Source organism: Megascapheus bottae, chromosome 10, assembly GCF_031878675.1.
Source record: "Megascapheus bottae isolate mThoBot1 chromosome 10, mThoBot2.hap1, whole genome shotgun sequence".
Classification (NCBI taxonomy): Eukaryota; Metazoa; Chordata; class Mammalia; order Rodentia; family Geomyidae; genus Megascapheus; species Megascapheus bottae.
Window position 1 is genome coordinate 25,392,967 of NC_143518.1, and position 17,874 is coordinate 25,410,840.

Below are 17,874 nucleotides of genomic sequence, written 5' to 3' on the forward strand. Positions count from 1 at the left end.
TCTGGAGCAATGATTAAAACCTGTGCTGGCCTGCTGAGGTCTCTACCTTCTTTCTCTCCTTTTGCTTGCCTGATCTTTCCCTGACAACATTTTAGCAGCATTATTAACTACAGCCACGGGATAAACAGAAAAACAAAATGTGCTATAGTCATGCAGAGGAATATTACTAGACCATAAGAATGAAATACTGAGACGTCACTACAACCTGGATGAACCTGAAGTCATAAGAAGCTAGTGTATAAAAAAGACAAATATCATATGATGCTTTCCATGGAGTGGTCAGCAAAAGTGATATGACTCCACTGGAGAATGAGCCGACCACCTCCGAAATATCCATCTCCACATTGTTACACTGGGAATTAAAGTGCAAACACATTATCTAGGGGGACACGTTCAAAGCGTCTTACTCTCACATTGTTGTGTAACTATCACCATCTCCAGAACTTTTTTTTTCATTTTGTTTTTTGAATCAAGAACTAAAAATCTTGCCTAAGCCTCTCTAGTGGTGAGATTTTAGGCATGTGCCACTATGCCTGACCATTTCTAGAACTTTTTAAATCTTGCCAAACTGAAATTCGATGAACAAAATGTCTCCATTCATTTCTGTCCCTAGCCCCTGGTACTCACCACTTTACTTTTTTTTTTTTTTTTTTGTGGGCGATGGGGCTTGAACTAGGTCTTAGCTGACTTGAGGGTGAGTTTGTTCTAGATTTGAGTCTGGCTTACTCTCATCCAGGGTGGTATACCATGGCTTAGTGCAGCAGGAAGGTCCTTGTAAGAGGCAAGTCTGTTGATATGGTACTTCCTGGCTTCCAGGACTATAAGAAACAAGTCCTTATTTACTTATTTTTTTTAATAAAATACCCAGTCTTAGGCACCTCATCCCAGCAGCATAAAATGGACTAACAGCATGTATACTGTACCACAAGCTAAGCCGGCATGAGTGTTGTACCAGCAGCTTCCAGAACATGGACCATGACACCTCCCAGGGCCAAGGATCTGTCACTGCTGAGCCATCTGCATCGAGGCAAGCAGTAAAAGTTCCACCTGGCTGGTCTGGTTCCCACCTGCGTCTTTCCAGCCCCTCTTACTTAGGAAGAGCGGGCCTCCATCTCCTGCCTACTGTAGACATCAGACGATTCTGCTCATCTTCCTAGGCGATCATGAAGGCGCGTTATTGTCACATCGACACAACATGAGGGGTGAAAAAAGTAAGTTGTTTTGTTTTTCAAAACCAACTTAAAAAAAGAGAAGCAAAAGCTGCCATCACAAGCTGATTATAGACGAGCCTGTTTGCTCTGCTTGCCTGGTGCTCTTCCAAGGAAAGTCCTGAGGAGGGGAAACCCTGCTGTCTTCCCCTGCCTGCTGGCCTCAGAACCTCCCCGGTCCTTTGGAAATGTCCCGCCGGGGTGGCGTGGGGGCTCACGCGTGGACTCCCAGCGACTGGAGGAGGCAGACGCAGGAAGGACTCGAGTCCCAGGCCAACGGGACTAAAGCAAAGGACTTAACAATGAGGAGCAAGCCTAGCTAGCGGGGGAGTCATCCAGCCGGACAGTGCAAGGCCCAGCGTTAATCCCCCCGCAGCCGCCCGGGCTCGGGGTCCCCGCGCCACGCCTAGGGGACAGGGGCTGCGGAGTGGGGGGGAGGGGGGAGGGCGGGAACCATTTGTTTACCCCGCGGGCAGGGCGCGCCCTTCTCCCCTACAACCCGACACGCACAACACGTGCCCCGGGAGGAACCCCGAGACGCACGTGGCTGGGCTACTGCTCCATACCACCACTACCCACGAGCACCGGCGGGATGGGAAGGCGGAGAGACCACGGGAGGAACTGGCAAGCGGTGCCCGGAACCCGAGAGGGAACGGCGGGGACGTGCGGGGCGCCGGGGGACGCAGGGGAGGAGAAAGTGGTGGCGGCGAAAGGCCGTGGGCAGGGGGCGTAGATCGTGTAGGAAGGTGAGGAACACGGGGAGGGGGGGCGGGGGGAGGGGACAAGAGACAAAGGCCGGGCCGCGCCACCACCGCCCAGATCGCCATGGACGCGTGATCGCGCAAGTCCCGTGAAGTATCGCGAGGGCAAAATACACACGCCTCTCCTCCCCCACCGCAGGCCAAAGTCTCGTTCGTCACGCGGCGGGGTCTCCCCCCGCCCCCGCCACGTCCTTCTGTTTCCGACGACGGTTTTTCATTGACGGCGGACAATATGGCGGCGTCTAAGCTGGGCTCTGCTGCGGACTTTCCCGCAGGTCAGACCTATCACTACCAAAATCGCCCTTGGGCTTTGAGCGCCCAAGTCGGCCAAGTATCGCGAGAGTAAAATCCATAACCGCCTCCTCCTTGTGGGTTGAAGTTCCGTTTGTCGCCCCGCCCCCTACACCCTTGGTCCCGCCCCTCACACCCTTCCGTTTCCGGGGGCGGTGTCAATAAAGTCGCAGCGTTTGCTCCTTTACGTCCGACAACATGGCGGCGTCCATGGCTTCCTGTCTGTTGCGGGCATTCCGGCAGGTCAGGCCCGCACCTTCATCAGCCCTCACCCCTCAGTTCTGTAACCCGACGGTCCCCCTGTTCTGACGGCTGCAGTGCAGCGGGCCCATCTGGGGCGTTTCCCTCGGCTCCAGAGAGGCGGGAAGTGCAGGTGTTGACGGGTGTGTCGCGGAGAGGCCCGGGGTTGGCTCCAGGTCCCCGAGTCGCGAGGCCTCGGGCTTGGAGGTGTGACGGGTGACACGCGCGAGAAAAGAAGAAAGGGAGTGGAGGCTGTGACTAGGGATAAGCCTTGAAAGACAAGCACGCAGTAAAAACACGGGAGACGGGAGAGGGCAGCATTGCTGGAGCTACCTTTGTGCAGGCAAGAAGCGATGGGGTCTTAGGCCTGGAGTTTGGTCTTGAGAACGGGGACAGTAAGCGCGGGTGGAGGGGGCCATGGCTCCCGCCTGTAATCCTAGCTACTCCGGAGGCTGAGATCTGAGGATCTCCGTTCAAAGCCAGCCCAGGCAGGAAAATCCAGAGACCCTCTATTTCCAAATTAGCCTCCGGAAAACCGGAAGTGGCGCTGTGGCTCAAGTGGTAGAAAGCTAGCCTTGAGCTGAAGAGCTCAGGGACCGCACCCAGGCCCAGAGTTCAAACCCCACAACCGATTAAAGAAAAGAAGAAGAACGGGGACAGTTCATCTCTAGTGGTATTGTGCACAATACAAATAGAATGTGAACGAGATCTAGCTTAACTTTTTCCCTAGTAGCTACATGCTTGTAATAGATAATTCTGGGGATTGCACTCAAGCAAACACGGTTAACACTTGTGTCTTGTCCCCAGCCCTTCTGCTTTCATTTTTTTTTTTCCCAAATAAGGTTACTATGCTTTTTTTTTTTTTTTTTTTTTTTTTTTTTTACTGTGAGCCTCAACCTGTGGTATCTTTACCTCTGCTTCCCTAGTAGCTTCAGGCCTACACACACAGCTTCTAGTAGCCATATTTAGACAGTAAAAAGCAGAGAAAAGGCCAGGAGCATGGCCTGGAGGTAAGATTGCTTGCCTAGCATTCACAAAGGCCTAGATTTGATTCCTTGGTACCACATAAATGAAAAAGCCAGAAGTGTTGGTTCCAATGGTAGAGCTCTAGCCTTGAGAAAGTCCAAGGACAGGGGCTCAGGCCCTGCCTGAGTTCAAGCCTGGGGACTGGCAAAAAAAAAAAAATCTGAAAGAATATAAAGAAGCTACTAACAACAGGTATCTATACTGTTTAGGTTTTTAAACCCAGGTAATATTAGCCCAACTAAAATTTAAACAGTTACATGGAAAAGTTTTTGCTCTCCTACATGTTATTGACATCATGTTAATTACTATCACTTTGACTTGTTGTAAGCCCATAAAAGTTGTTTACTTTGGGACCGGGAGTTTGGCCTAGTGGTTAAAGTGCTTGCCTAGCATGCACGAAGGCCCAGGTTTGATTCCTCAGTACCACATACCTAGAAAAAAGCCAGAAGTGGTGCTGAGGCTCAAGTGGTAGAGCTCTAGCCTTGAGAAAGTCCAAGGACAGTGCTCAGGCCCTGAGCTCAGGCCCAGGACTGGCAAAAAAAAAAAAAAGTTGTTTATTTTGAATTAGTAAGTTTCTTGTTTGGGGTGTTTTTAATTGCTGTTTTTGGATATTTACCTGAGATGTCCTTAAACTGGACTTCCTGCCTCAGTCTCTCAAATGCTGCAATTACAGATATGTCACAATGGGCAATTATTTGAATTAATAGATCTAAAAGTTTTCAAGTTACTAGATCATAAACAGTGACTGAAATTGCAGGATTGAGAAACCATTGCAGAGCCTGGGCCTGGCCCACTGTCCTTGGGCTTTCTCAAGGATAGTGCTCTACCACTTGAGCCACAGCACCACTTCCAGCTTTTTCTATGTATGTGGTACTGAGGAATTGAACCCAGGTCCTCGTGCATGCTAGGCAAGCACTCTACCACTAGGCCAGACTCCCAGCCACCTTTATCATTCTTGTCTCCATTTTTCAGGTAGCTCCTTCATCAGTTCCAGGCCAATTTCGAGGCTACTATGTAGACTGGAAAATGTTGCGGGATCTAAAAAGACGGAACATGGCCTTTGAATATGCAGAGGAGAGACTTCGGATCAACTCACTCAGAAAGAATACCATCTTGCCAAAATACCTGCAGGTTTGCAAATCAAGTCTCTTTCTAATATGAAGTCACTAGCAGAGATCACTTTTGATATTGTTTTGTTGACAGCATGAATATAATTTCTGGAGAATAATCAAATAATCCAACTTGGTATAAGTCCATGACTTTGGTGAGTTCTGGATTAGACAACTGTACCACTTCTCAGTACCCATTCACTCATTTTGTTATACAGTCCTTAGGAAGTACTGGTGAATGGTTACCACACTGAAATTGGGAAGTTATTTTGACCTATGTTCTTTCCTCAACTTCATTCTAGTCATGCAATTCTTAAGACATTGCTACTTTATGGGCCCACTGGTCTGAGCTGTCTTGTTGGAAGTACCTGAACTCCCTTACCCACGTATGTTGCATGTAGAATCCCTTTCTTTTGCTACTAGAATACTGGGGTCTCCATCCCCAGTTGGTTTGCTGAAGGGTAAGGTCGTTGCACACACCAACAGCTTGGAAATTTTAAAAAAATACGGGGGCCAGGAATTTAGCCTAGAGGTAGAGTGCTTGCGTAGTGTGCATGAAGACCCAGGTTCAATTCCTCGGTACCACATACATAGCAAAACCCAGAAATGTGCTGAGGCTCAAGTGGTAGAGCTCTAGCCTTGAGAAAGCCCAAGGACAATGCCCAGGCCCTGAGTTCAAGGCCCAGGACTGGCAAAAAAAAAAAAAAATTGGAATTGGCAGAATGATATATTATCTATTCATTACTGTGCAGTCTTTAAAATATTGTCTGAATTAAGCCAAATGAGCAGAATGCTGAGTTACCAAGATCACTGTGTGTGGCTTTTTACCATGATGGCATTAAGCTACTTATATTTATGGAAAAATAAGGTGTCCCTGAGAAACTCAGTTCAAGACACTGTTGATCAAAAGAGCAGTGACTAGAATGGTGGCTGCCAAGAGCTGTATCCTGCAGGGGTCAAGAGGACTAGGGAGATAGACATAAACTTCGTCATGAATCATGCTACATGTCTAAAAGTATCAGGGGCTGATGGCTCCCACTTGTAATCCTAGCTATGTAGGAGGGTGAGATCTGAGGATCAAGATTCAAAACAGCTGATTAAATCTGAGATTCTTATCCCTGGTAACCAGCAAAAGCAGAAGTGAAGGTGTGGCTCAAGTGGTAGTGTACCAGCCTTGAGCGAAATAGTTAAGAGGCAGATCCAGACCCTGAGTTCGAGCCCTAGTACCAGCATGCACACGTGCACACAAACTTGCTTTTTCTATAATTGGAATTTGCTAATGGAATAAACTGGGCTATACTGACCACCACCATCCCCCCCCAAAAAAAATGAGATTAGTGATCCATTAAGTATCTTGGTGGTAGAAATCATTTTATCATTTCACATCATATATATCATATGTATCAGTCATGACATTGTACACCATCTGTGTGTACACGAGGACAAACTCCAGTAGCTTTCTAGTCTGTTCATTTTAACTTAAAGGTTAAAGCTTACTGATATAATTATATATTGCATAATAATCACATATTTAAAGGATAATAGTATATTAATATAGCTCTTTAAGCATTGATTTAAAACATCTTGAGTAAATATGAGATTTCATGTTGGAATTTCCCTTAGGAAGTGGCTGATCAAGAAATTGCTGCCCTTCCACGTGATAGCTGTTCTGTTAGGATCAGAAATCGATGTGTGATGACATCCCGTCCTCGTGGTGTAAAGCGGCGCTGGAGGCTTAGTCGTATTGTGTTCCGCCACTTAGCTGACCATGGGCAACTTTCTGGGGTCCAGAGAGCTGTATGGTAAATCAACTTCAGTCTACTGAGCTTTCAAGAAGCTACTCCTGACTAGAAGAGACTTAACAGACAAAACTCTTTAAGTTTTAGTTTGCTATTGTCTAAGTTGTAAATGAAAAAGCTTGGATCTTTCATTCTGCCAGTGAGTTATCCTTTCTCTTTTGACTTTATATAATAGATTCCACTGTTCCCATACTTACTGCAAAGAATAAAATATACTATGAAACTTCTGTTCACTGTTCTTTTCTTTCAAGTGTAACCTTTCAGTAGCTTATAAGGGCTCTGCATTTTTAAACAGTATTATTTTACATAACAGGGGTTTTGTATAGACAACCTATCTACAGCACTTTGTAACCTTGGACTGGCTTCTCAGACCTACAGTTTATTACTATCATTGTTAGAAAATAACAAATGGGGAGTTCAAACTAATGTTCTGGATTATCTAAGGCTCAGCTTCTTTGTGTGATAGGTGAACAAAAGAACCACTGTTTCTCTATTCTACTTTAAAGACCTTCAGTGCAAAGTGCGCCTCAAGTGTCTAGATCTATCCAGAGGAAAAGTGATTTTGGTTTTCTTGGGGGCTGTGCAGGGACAATGGAGGACAATCAATACAGTGCAATCCTGCTTGTGTCACGACAGACACATGATACTGTGTCTAGCTTGGGCAGAAGTCTGAAACTTAATATTCAAAATAAGCTGCAGGAATAGCCAAAATAACAAGCTGCAGGGATGGAGCCTAAGTAACATGAAATGTAAACGGGATGGACAATATAGCCAGTTAGGGTATCTTTTCCTCCATTAATAATTATTTCTAACCTGCGTATACCAGAAGTTTTAGTTGATCTTTTGCACAGTTCCTAGAATTTTGAGCCAGGATAAGCACACATATAATTATATTACCAAATAGCCTTTAATCTTTTTTTTTTTTCTATTACCATGTACTTTCCCTATAGCTTCAAAACTAAATACAATCAATACCTTAAGCTCCTGGAGTATTGCCAGTGAAAGCTGAGAAACAATTTAGTATTTTCTGAACATAAGCATCTTTTTATGTGAGAGATCATATACATTTCTAACAAACTATTCATAATCATTGGAATTCTCAATTTTTCAGAATTCTGTTTGGGGTTATAGTAAAGGTTTTCTTGCAATATTTTTAATTTTTCCATGTTTAAATCAAAAACAGTTTCCTCCCACACCCCACTGCCAGGTTGCAATGAAATTCCACTCATTTCTTCTAACACATTGTTTTTAAATCCCTGAAGTTTAGAATGTATCCCTCGTGGTTTCATCATTTAAATGCCATCGTTTCCCATTTTTAAAAAAGCAGCTCTTAACTACACTCTAAGTCTTCCAACATGCACTCTTCTGTTCTACTGGCTTATGTGCTAGCACTGTAACTAAAGGTATTATGTGTTTTTGTATTAACTTATACAGTGAACATATTTCCGATAATTCTTGCTAATGTACAAAGATACTTGGCATTTGTCAAGGTTGTTTTCAGTTTCAATTCTAAAATTGATTACTTAGTACATAGTAGTGTATAGTATACACATTGCTTTAACAGCAAATGTTCTATAACAACTTTCAAACACATTTGAATTTTATGCAAAATTGTGACTTTAATCTTACATTAGTGGGAAGTGGTGTCAGTAACTCACAACATGCAAGTATTGTTTTCTACTTCCTAGCTGAACAAAAATACAGGTAGCATATTCCTTCAGCAAAATTTATTTCAATGAGACTGTCACATAACCAACCCCTTCTTAAAAAAATAACCAGGATACTAATGAAAGCATCTTTGGAGGAAGTGTTTAATAAGCATACTTTATTTAAATAAATCCTCCAGTAGGAAATGGGAGAATTCACTGCCTTTGACTTAGAAGGCTGTGTAAATATCTGCCCAACATTCCATTATTGGAAACATCAGTATTTCCACATACGGTTCCAAGAGGATTTAAAAGTCTCAAAATTCTGGGTCTCCTTTGGCTTGCTTCTCTCTTGATTCCACCCAGGCTTTATTAATGGTGCGCTTCATATCATCGTCTCCATCTTCATAAATTTTCTTTAGAACATTCATTAATCCCTCACTAGGATCTGCTTCAGTGTCATATGAAGGCTTTCTGTTAAAAAGAAAATACTACAATGGAGAAACCAAAGCAAGGCAAGATAACTTCAGGGTAACAGCAAGAAAGTAAGGGACAAGAGAAAACTTGAGTATATAACCACATAGACTCAGGTGGGTTAAGTGAGACCATTTCTCAAAAATAACTAGTGCAGGGGCTGGGAGCGTAGCCTAATGGTATAGTGCTTGTCTAATATGCATGAAGCCCTGGGTTCGATTCCTCAGTACTACATACTCAGAAAAAAACAGGATATGGTGCTGTGGCTCAAGTGGCAGGGGACTAGCCTTGAGCAAAATGTATCCAAGGATAGTGCCCAGGCCCTGATTTCAAGCCCCAGGACTGGCAAAACAACAACAAAAAACTAGTTTAAAAAAAGGGTTGAAGGCATGGTTCAATGGTAGAGTACCTATCTAGCTAAGTACTAGACCCTGACTTAAAACACAAATGTCCATAAACAAGGCCATGCTAAAGCTACTAGCACAACCATGTACCAGCACTATGTACCATTGTTGGGATATAGAACCAACCCAGATGCCCTTTAATAGATGATTGGGTCAATAAGATAGGGTATTTATACACAATGAAATGTATCCTGTCATCAGAAAGAATGGCATCACCCCATTTATAAAGAAATGGAAAGACTGGGAAAAATCAAGTAAGCCAGAGCTAAAGAAACACAGGTTCCATGGTTTCCTTCATTAGTATACATATAGAATCAGTACACATCTAGGATTCTCCTAGCAGAGGGCCATAGTATCTCAAAAGCTATATGCAGATGGCCATATAGGATGAGGCTAAGCAAAATGAATTCCAGGATATGGAAACAAGAGGTTTATCTTTGTGATTGTTGTTCTTAATGTATTATGTAAAGTTATTTTCTCTCTTTTTTTCTTATGGTTTATCTCATGTTGTTACTATAGCTGACTTTGGTACCTGGTATGTTATATACATGCTTGTAATTTATTTGAAATAGGGAAGGGAAAACTAAGATGACTGGAAGGGGGTGGGGGAAGGGAAACTAGGAGAAAAACATGAAAAGGGGTATCAATGTTCAAGAAGTAATGTACGAACTACCTGACGAATGTAACTGTAACCCCTCTACACATCACCCCAACAATAAAACTCACTCTTTCTCTTTGCACTCCTTTTCAACTTGAGTCAAGTAATCCCATCGTACATTTTCTGCTTTCTTTCTACATAAGATAAGAACTGTATCCGTCTTGACCTGGACAGAAAGAACAACACATAGAAATAACAACACATGGAAATGAAGCATCAACATTTAAAAAATAATAACTATACCATTAATCAACTTCCTAATATGTGTAATACTTAATCATCAAAAGGGAAGACCACAAACAAAATCTGAATACCTTTCATCACTAATAAGTGCTATAAAGAGGAAGTTGGCTTCTGAGAGACAAAATACAAACTGAAACCTAAGATCCAGAAGGAGAATATTCTAGGACAAACCATAAGCAGATGTAATAGCTCCAGTATGCAAACACCTTGGCATGTTTGATTTAGAAAAGGAAAACTAGTTAAGTTTCATTTAATTCAGGAAAAGATGATACAGAGTGAAGTATTTGGAAGGCAAGAAAGGAAAGCACAACATACATTTCTAGGAGTCGTGAGAGATTTCTTCAAATATGGAACTGTAGGTAAGGATGTTGCAGTGAGACATAAGCTAATCAAAATACATTTTAATATGATTCCTAATGGTTTGTTACACAAAAGATGGCAGAATAGTACAACTTTCCTGACTCACTAAACTGAATTCAGACTGAATAAAAAGAATTGACTAAATGAGTGAGCAGTACGAATAATAAAGTTTAACTGTATACTTTCTACTACTAGTCTAAATACTTAAGGAGGTACCTCCTTTTATAGAGTGCTTGCCTAGCATGCACAAAGACCCGGGGTTCAATTCCTCAGTACAACATACATAGAAAAAAGCTGAAAGTGGGGCTGTGGTTCAAGTGGTAGAGCTCTAGCCTTGAGAAAGCTCAAGGACAGTGCTCAGGCGCTGAGTGCAGTCCCTACAACTGGCAAAAAAAAAAAAAAAATTACACCTATAATCCTAGGTACTAACCTCTGAGAACTGAGGTTCAGAACCAGCTCAGACATTCAAGTTTGCCTGCCTCTTACCTCCAAGTAACCAGCAAAAACCCCAGATACAGATACAGAAGCTTACAACTGTAGAGTACCAGTTGTAAAAGCTAAGCACTTTGAGTTCAAACCTAGTACTAGCAAAAAAAAAAAAGGAAAAGAATATATACTGCACTTCATAAAAACCTACAATTTAAGCACTTCACACTCCAGTGTGTCATTACAATATACGAAATAAATTATAATCATACAAATGTGAAAACAGAACCAAAGTGATTAAGCTGAACTATTCTTATAATCTATTCTCACACAGTATGTGTTGTGAAACATTTTTTGTTAAGAATAAGTAGGAAATAGTCTAGGTTCCATGGCTTTAATGACCTGTTTGCAGCCCCAAAGATTTTCCATTTCAATGTGAAATGGAAAATGCAGAAAAAAACAAAGAAGTTTTTTTCCCATGAAACGTTACTTCAGTTTATCAACTCCTGACAAATCAAAGAAATTCTAGTTCATTTCAATCCTAAACCAGCCAAGTTCAATTTAATGAGACTTAAAAACACCATGACCCCAAAAATTATTTAAAAACAAAAAACAACAGCATACTCACTTTTCTTGAACTGCCTTCTACAGAGATGGGCTTCAAGAGATTGTTCACTATCATGGAGTAACTCTTCCCATTTAGATTCTTTACCAAAAGATCAAATGACCTACAACACAAAAGTGAAAGTGTTATCTTTCTGGCTTTATAAAAGGCATTAAGCTCTAGGCACTAGGCCACTAGATTCATTTTTACATGTATATCTGGCTATCCAGATTTTCACACCTCTTCACAATATATATAAATAAAATTAATTCTAAATTTAAGCAGACATTTGAGAAACTATACAGAAGGATTCTGTTAATAAGATCGTGTGACAGTAAGAACCCACCTGTCTGTGAAATGCACCTGTACATTCTCAGTGGGAACCTGATGAACTCCAGTTAAAGTAATGTAGATTTTCACAAACTTATCTGACTGATCCCATCCTAGAAAAAGAAAAGACAGAACATGAAGACTTTGAAACTGTTTCTAAAAACAGCAAATTTGAGGTGGGATGTAGCTCAATGATAAAGCAAGTGTAACATCCCCCAGCATCAAAAAAAGAAAAGACAAAAATCAAGAAAGTAAAATCAAAATAATAAAAAGAGCAAACTTGGTAAAATATGAAAAACAGAAATGTTAGAAGAAATTTTCTAGATGGAGAATCTGAATCTCAAAACAGGTAAGCACTGTACTCCAAATTAGGCATCTAACATAACACACAATAGAGCTTAGATTCAAATTCAGGTTTCTGAACACAAGGCCTATGCTCTTTTTCTCAGGATAAAAATGTTATGTTACTTGTTTTATTTCTGCTTACTGGGGAAAGAACCAGAGACCATTTGCATGCTAGGCAAGTAATCTACCACTGAGCTAAATGACCTTTTAAAGGCAAGATTTCTTCTATGAGCAAACTTGTGATCTACTAATCTCATCCTCCCACTGTTGGGATTATAGATGCAGCATTACCCTGACTAAAGATGGGCCTGGCAGTACCTGCCTGTACTCAGAGATATTCAAGAAGCTAAGGTAGATTAAAGCAAAACTAATATGATGGAAACAATTTTTCATTAAAACTTGCTGACTAATCTATCAATATCTAATGAATGCAATAATTTCCATATATACTGGAAACTGTAAGCCTCTGGCCTACACAAGTTCTCTCAATATGAAAAATGTATAAACTTTATACAAGAAAGCAACATTGGGGGAAGAGTTATTTCTGCTTTAGAGAACTGGATGTACTGTCAACTGTAACAGTTTCTAGCCCACATGGGTTCTCTCAATATATAAAGTACCTCAACGTCATATAAAGCATACATCAAGAATACAACATGGAGGGGAGGTATGTGTGCTTTGAAGAAAACTAGATGTTGGGAAGCAAGTCATACCATAATTGCTGATTTTCACTGTATATCCAGTTGTAATGGGAGCAACAACAGCAGCTGGCTTTTCATTGTCAACCTGTGGTTTCTTCTGTGATTTCTGTTGCATCTTGTTCTTTATTTCTATCTCAATCTTAGATTTTTCAGATGTAAGGGCATCACGTATTCTTTTCCTAGTCGACTTTTCCAGTAATGCTTTTACTTCTTCTAGGTCTTTCTGCAGCTGTGTTAAAACAGAAGGTAAATTAGGAGAAGTAAGACCTACAGCTCACCTGACTTAGTGAAATAAATAAAAATTAAGAAGTTCAAATAATTTTCTGGGATTGAGTTGTGAATTTAGTTTCTCCCATTTGTCTGTTAGACTGTTTGGTTTCTAAAAAAAAAGAAAACTTAATCATGGACTGACAAGCCTAAATTTTCCAGTTTAGTAGGTAGCTATCTACCTTTATTTCAAAACATTTTGTGTTAAAGAGACTCAATGCTGACCATGGTGAAGAGCTATAGTAACTTTAATGAGCAATGTTTTCTTTCAATGGCAAAAGCTTAAGTTTAATACAAAAAAAAAAAAATTTAGCTTTTAAGAAAAAGTCTGGGCGGGGAACGCAGTAGTAATGCTCACCTAGCATGCACGAAGACCTGGGCTCAATTCCTCAGTACCACATACACAGAAAAGAGCCGGAAGGCCGGGAGTTTGGCCTAGTGGTTAAAGTGCTTGCCTAGCATGCATGAAGACCCGGGTTCGATTCCTCGGTACCACATATAGAAAAAAGCCGGAAGTGGTGCTGAGGCTCAAGTGGTAGAGCTCTAGCCTTGAGAAAGTCCAAGGACAGTGCTCAGGCCCTGAGCTCAAGCACAGGACTGGCAAAAAAAAGAAAAGAGCCGGAAGTGGTGCTGTGGCTCAAGTGGCAGAGCACTAGCCTTAAGCAAAAAGTTTCCAGGGACAGTGCCCAAGCCCTGAGTTCACGCCCCAGGACTGGTATAAAAAAAGGTCTTAAGCTGGGGGTGTACTGGCTTAAGAGGGAGTGTATATAAGTGGAAGGCCCTGATTTCAAACTCCAATACTTCCAGAGCAAAACAACAAAAATCTTGTTTAGCCACTGGGTCTCAACACACTCTTGGAAACTGATGTGTTATGTTACAAAAGCCCAAGGTTTTCTTCTCATGCCAATTTATCCCCTATAGATTGTCTTTTCTACTTCCTAGAGATGGAACCAACATTTTAGTAAGTTCTACAAAGACATGGCTAGAAAATAATGGGCTTAAATATTCCCCCAATTGTCCAACCTTGATTATAAATAAATGAATAAAATGAATAGGACCTTCCCAAAGAGTTCACTTCTGATTAACACTAAGTAATTTGGCCAGAAAATTACTTTTACAACAAGCAAAACCTTCAAATTCTAGATAACTCAGTATAATATAGCAGAAGTATAAAGGGAATTTGAAAAACTTTAACATTTCTTAACGGCCTAACTATTTACCAAAGATGTCTTTATTTCACCCACTTGTTACAGATTAAAGCCCAGCTTCTGTATATAGGCACCCCAGAAAAACTCATAGCCCAACTCCCCAAAAATCTGAAACTCACATCTTTTGAGCATAGATGTTTTCATTCTATTTTAATAATTTGAAAAGTTAATGTTGATTCTAATATCAACACATTACAAATATTAAAATGCAAAGTGATTTTGTTTCCAAAGTAGGGATTCACTTAACAAAAACAGAATTGTACCAAACTTAAATATAAGCAGTTGTGCTTTCTGACTGGGGTAGGTATTTTTTTCCCCCCTAGGCACTAATCCCAGGACCTCTTTATTACTAGTTTGTGCTTTAAAGAACTCTGGCAAGTTAACTACTGAAAAAAGCTTACAAAACTATCCCTTGACTGCTATTTGCAGACCTGAAATCAGCAAAGATTTGATCCATTTGGTACAGTTTCTGCAAACAAGCCTTTTCTTTCTTTTTTTCTTTTTTTTTTTTGTAACATCTAATTCATCTTGTAATTTGCTTTCTTGGCATGCATTTGTTTTCTGTACGTAAATAATGCATCTCCCCTTTATTCATCTTTTTAGGCAATTCTTGACTATTCACAAAGAACTTTGAAAACAAACTGCCTCAAAATGAGCAAAAGATCTGAAGAGACTTTTCTTTAGTGAACCCCTGAACAAATGCTCAGCATCTTTAGTCATTAGGGAAACAGTCTAATCCACGGTGCCATTTCATATCCCAAAGATATGAACTCCCAAAGAGAAAATAAACCCTTCATATATTTCTTCCTTTCTTTCATTTTTATTGGTTGTGGGCTTGAACACTGGGCCTGAGTACTGTCCCAGAGCTCTTCAGCTCAAGGCTACTGCCCTACCTCTTGAGCCACATCCCCATTTCGGGTTTTCTGGTGGTTAACTGGAGAAAAGTCTCAGGGTTTTCAGTGCCCAGGCTGGCTTTGAACTGAGATCATTAGATCTCAGCCTCCTCAGTAGCTAAGATTACAGCTGGTAGAATGGGACCAGCTCTTCATATATTTTCTTAAGGGGATGTCAGAAAAAGAGCTGAAGAACAGTCTGGCAGTTTCTTAAGATGGAGACTTACCATATGACCCAGCAAGTCCATGTTAGGAATTCAAAATATATCCATTAAAAAAACACACAAACCTAAGACTCTATAGACATAATGTTTTATTTCATAAATTAATATGTTTCTATGACATACAAACCCTTAGCCTAATTGTGATTAAGTTCTAAATACTAAGTCCCAGTGATTGTAAATAGATTCCCTCCTTGAACACTTGTATGTTAAACCTGTCATTTAAAATATGATGTAAAAATCAACGTTAATAAATTCTTTAAACACACACACACACACACACACACACACACACACGGTCAGGAGTTTGGCCTAGCGGTTGAGTGCTTGCCTAGCACGCACAAAGACCCGGGTTCGATTCCTCGGTACCACATATATAGGAAAAAAGCCGGAAGTGGTGCTGAGGCTCAAGTGGTAGAGCTCTAGCCTTGAGAAAGTCCAAGGACAGTGCTCAGGCCCTGAGCTCAAAGCCCAGGACTGGCAAAAAAAAACCACATACACACAAAAAGACAGCTGGGCATCTCAGGCCTGTGGTGGCTCGTGCCTATAATCCTAGCCACTCAGGAGACTGAGATCTGAGGATCAAGGATCAAAGCCAGACAGGGCACAAAAGGACCCATGACTCTTATCTCCAATTAATCACTAGTAAATGGGAAGAGTAGGACAGAAGCCTCTAGCTGAAGAGCTCCTGGACAGCACTCAGGTGCATTCAAGCCCCAAGACCTACCAAAAAAAAAAAAAAAGGCTTTCAGGGCTGGAGGTGTATCCTAGTGATACAGTGCTTGCCTAGCATGCACAAAGCCCTGGGTTAGATTCCTCAGCACCACATACCCCCCTACCCCTCCCCCCAAAAAATCCAGAAGTGGCATTGTGGTTTAAGTGGCAGAGCACTAGCCTTGAGCAAAAAGTATCCAAGGACAGTACCCAGGCCCTGAGTTCAAGCCCTAAATCTGGTTTTAAAATAAAAACTTGTATACACAACAAGTATTCCCACACACAAAAGCAAATAAACAGGGCTGGGAGTTTGGCCTAGTGGTAGAGTGCTTGCCTAGCATGCACAAAGACGGGTTAGATTCTCGATACCACATACATAGATAAAAAGCAGGAAGTGGTGCTGATGCTCAAGTGATAGAACTCTAGCCTTGAGAAAGTCCAAGGACAGTGCTCAGGCCCTGAGCTCCAGCCCAGGACTGGTAAAAACAACAAACAAAAAACAGGGAAACAAATGTGTACCAACTAATGAACAGAAAAAAATGTTCTATATTTATAGAAAGGACTATTAATTATAAAAAGAAAAGTGACACGATGGGTGAACTGGAAAACATCACCCTAAGTCCACACATAGCATAATTCACTTTCATAAAATACCTAGAACAGCAAATTCAGAGAGACAAAGTAGATTCCGTACTGCCAGAGGCTGGAGTGAATGGAAGCTTGACTGAAGGGCAGTGGATTTCTTACCACATGGTGGAACTTGGTGGTAGGTGCACAGCGCCAAATATACCAAGAATCAATGAACTGAGAAACTGAGTCCTTTCCCCAAAAACGAAGCGTCTCTGAATGTGTCCCTCAGCATCCCAACTCGATAGAGCCCATTACTTTAAAGGATCCTGATTAAACTATTCATATGTGTCACTGGGTGGCCACCTCTGTCTCCGGAGAGACGTACGCCTGTGACAACCATTATTAATTCTTCAGCACAACCTCGATTTTTCGACACTGAAAGCAGATTTTCTTTTAACATAAGAGATACCCGGCAGGTCACTGTGTATAATCACATGTAGGCCAGAAAGAGAGCAATACAAGCTGTGTTTTCCATTCTGTAAATAAGTAAAGTTTCCAAAGAAAGTTCATTCATTTCGTGCATGGAGCTGAAAGTAATAGTGTCATTCCACTTCCTACCCTTAATTTTAATTAACTTCCCTGCTATTAAAAAAAAAACCCGCATATACTGGACGCGTGTGGGTCGGTGGCACGACGTTGTCATTACCCGCAATGCCCTAGGCTCCATCTCAGTGCCGCAGGAAAATATAAATAAATGGATCAAATAACGCATGCAGCTGACTGCCGTCCAACACGCACCGGCTCACGCATTTGGAAATAAGACCCCAAATGTACGCCTATCAGTCCTACTTTCGACATGGCGACTACTACGGCACCGAGGGTCACACCAACTTGCTAAGGCGACACAGCCCTGGAGGAGCAGCGGCACCCCACAAGGTGAGGCGCGTTCCCCACGGAGCGCCCAGCCCCCGGCGGCGCCCGGGAGCGGACAGGGCCCGGGGGCCGGCGGCCCCGCGTCGCCGACCTCGCCGCCGCGGCAGGTGGCCGGCGTGGGAGGCCGACGGGCGCCGCGGGAAAGGCGCGAAGGAGGCGACCGGGGCGGGGATGAGGCGCGATCGGACCCCTTACCTCCTCCAAAGCTGAAGCCATGGTCCGGGCGGGTCAGGCCGAAGGCCGAAACTGCAGCCGCCTGCCGGATCCGACGGGAAAGGCCGCCCAGAGCGCGACCCCCGCGAGCGGAGACCCCCCGAGCGCCGGCACACGCAGCGCCCGCGCGCTTCGCGTACGCCCGACCGTGCGCGAGCCCGCGGCCCGCCCTCCGCACGCGGCGCCTCTGGAACCTTCGCGAGGCCGCCCCCCGCCTCGCCGCGCGCGCC

The 17,874-nt window shown here is 42.5% G+C and overlaps 2 protein-coding genes across 2 annotated transcripts; one reads left to right on the top strand and one right to left on the bottom strand.

Moving 5' to 3' along the window:
• The first annotated feature begins 2,414 nt into the window (after nt 1-2,414).
• Mrps14 (mitochondrial ribosomal protein S14) lies at nt 2,415-6,661 on the top strand. The gene is made up of 3 exons (XM_090340387.1): nt 2,415-2,503; nt 4,499-4,657; nt 6,259-6,661. The coding sequence occupies exons 1-3, from the start codon at nt 2,459-2,461 to the stop codon at nt 6,439-6,441; spliced, it is 387 nt and encodes a 128-aa protein (XP_090196513.1). The 5' UTR covers nt 2,415-2,458; the 3' UTR covers nt 6,442-6,661.
• Nucleotides 6,662-8,146: 1,485 nt separating this feature from the next.
• On the bottom strand, nt 8,147-17,849 carry Cacybp (calcyclin binding protein). Its single transcript, XM_090340386.1, has 6 exons — nt 17,627-17,849; nt 12,638-12,854; nt 11,596-11,692; nt 11,274-11,373; nt 9,685-9,782; nt 8,147-8,554 (listed from the first exon to the last, which is right to left on the bottom strand). The coding sequence occupies exons 1-6, from the start codon at nt 17,645-17,647 to the stop codon at nt 8,398-8,400; spliced, it is 690 nt and encodes a 229-aa protein (XP_090196512.1). The 5' UTR covers nt 17,648-17,849; the 3' UTR covers nt 8,147-8,397.
• Nucleotides 17,850-17,874: the final 25 nt, after the last annotated feature.

Excerpts from the sequence above, each read along its gene's own strand:
- Mrps14 (XM_090340387.1), top strand. The coding sequence starts at position 2,459 with ATGGCGGCGTCCATGGCTTCCTGTCTGTTGCGGGCATTCCGGCAG. Across the intron at positions 2,504-4,498 it reads TGTTGCGGGCATTCCGGCAG|GTAGCTCCTTCATCAGTTCC; the intron begins GTCAGGCCCGCA and ends TCCATTTTTCAG. Across the intron at positions 4,658-6,258 it reads TCTTGCCAAAATACCTGCAG|GAAGTGGCTGATCAAGAAAT; the intron begins GTTTGCAAATCA and ends AATTTCCCTTAG.
- Cacybp (XM_090340386.1), bottom strand. The coding sequence starts at position 17,647 with ATGGCTTCAGCTTTGGAGGAG. Across the intron at positions 12,855-17,626 it reads TGGCTTCAGCTTTGGAGGAG|CTGCAGAAAGACCTAGAAGA; the intron begins GTAAGGGGTCCG and ends GTTTTAACACAG. Across the intron at positions 11,693-12,637 it reads AGTGAAAATCAGCAATTATG|GATGGGATCAGTCAGATAAG; the intron begins GTATGACTTGCT and ends TTCTTTTTCTAG.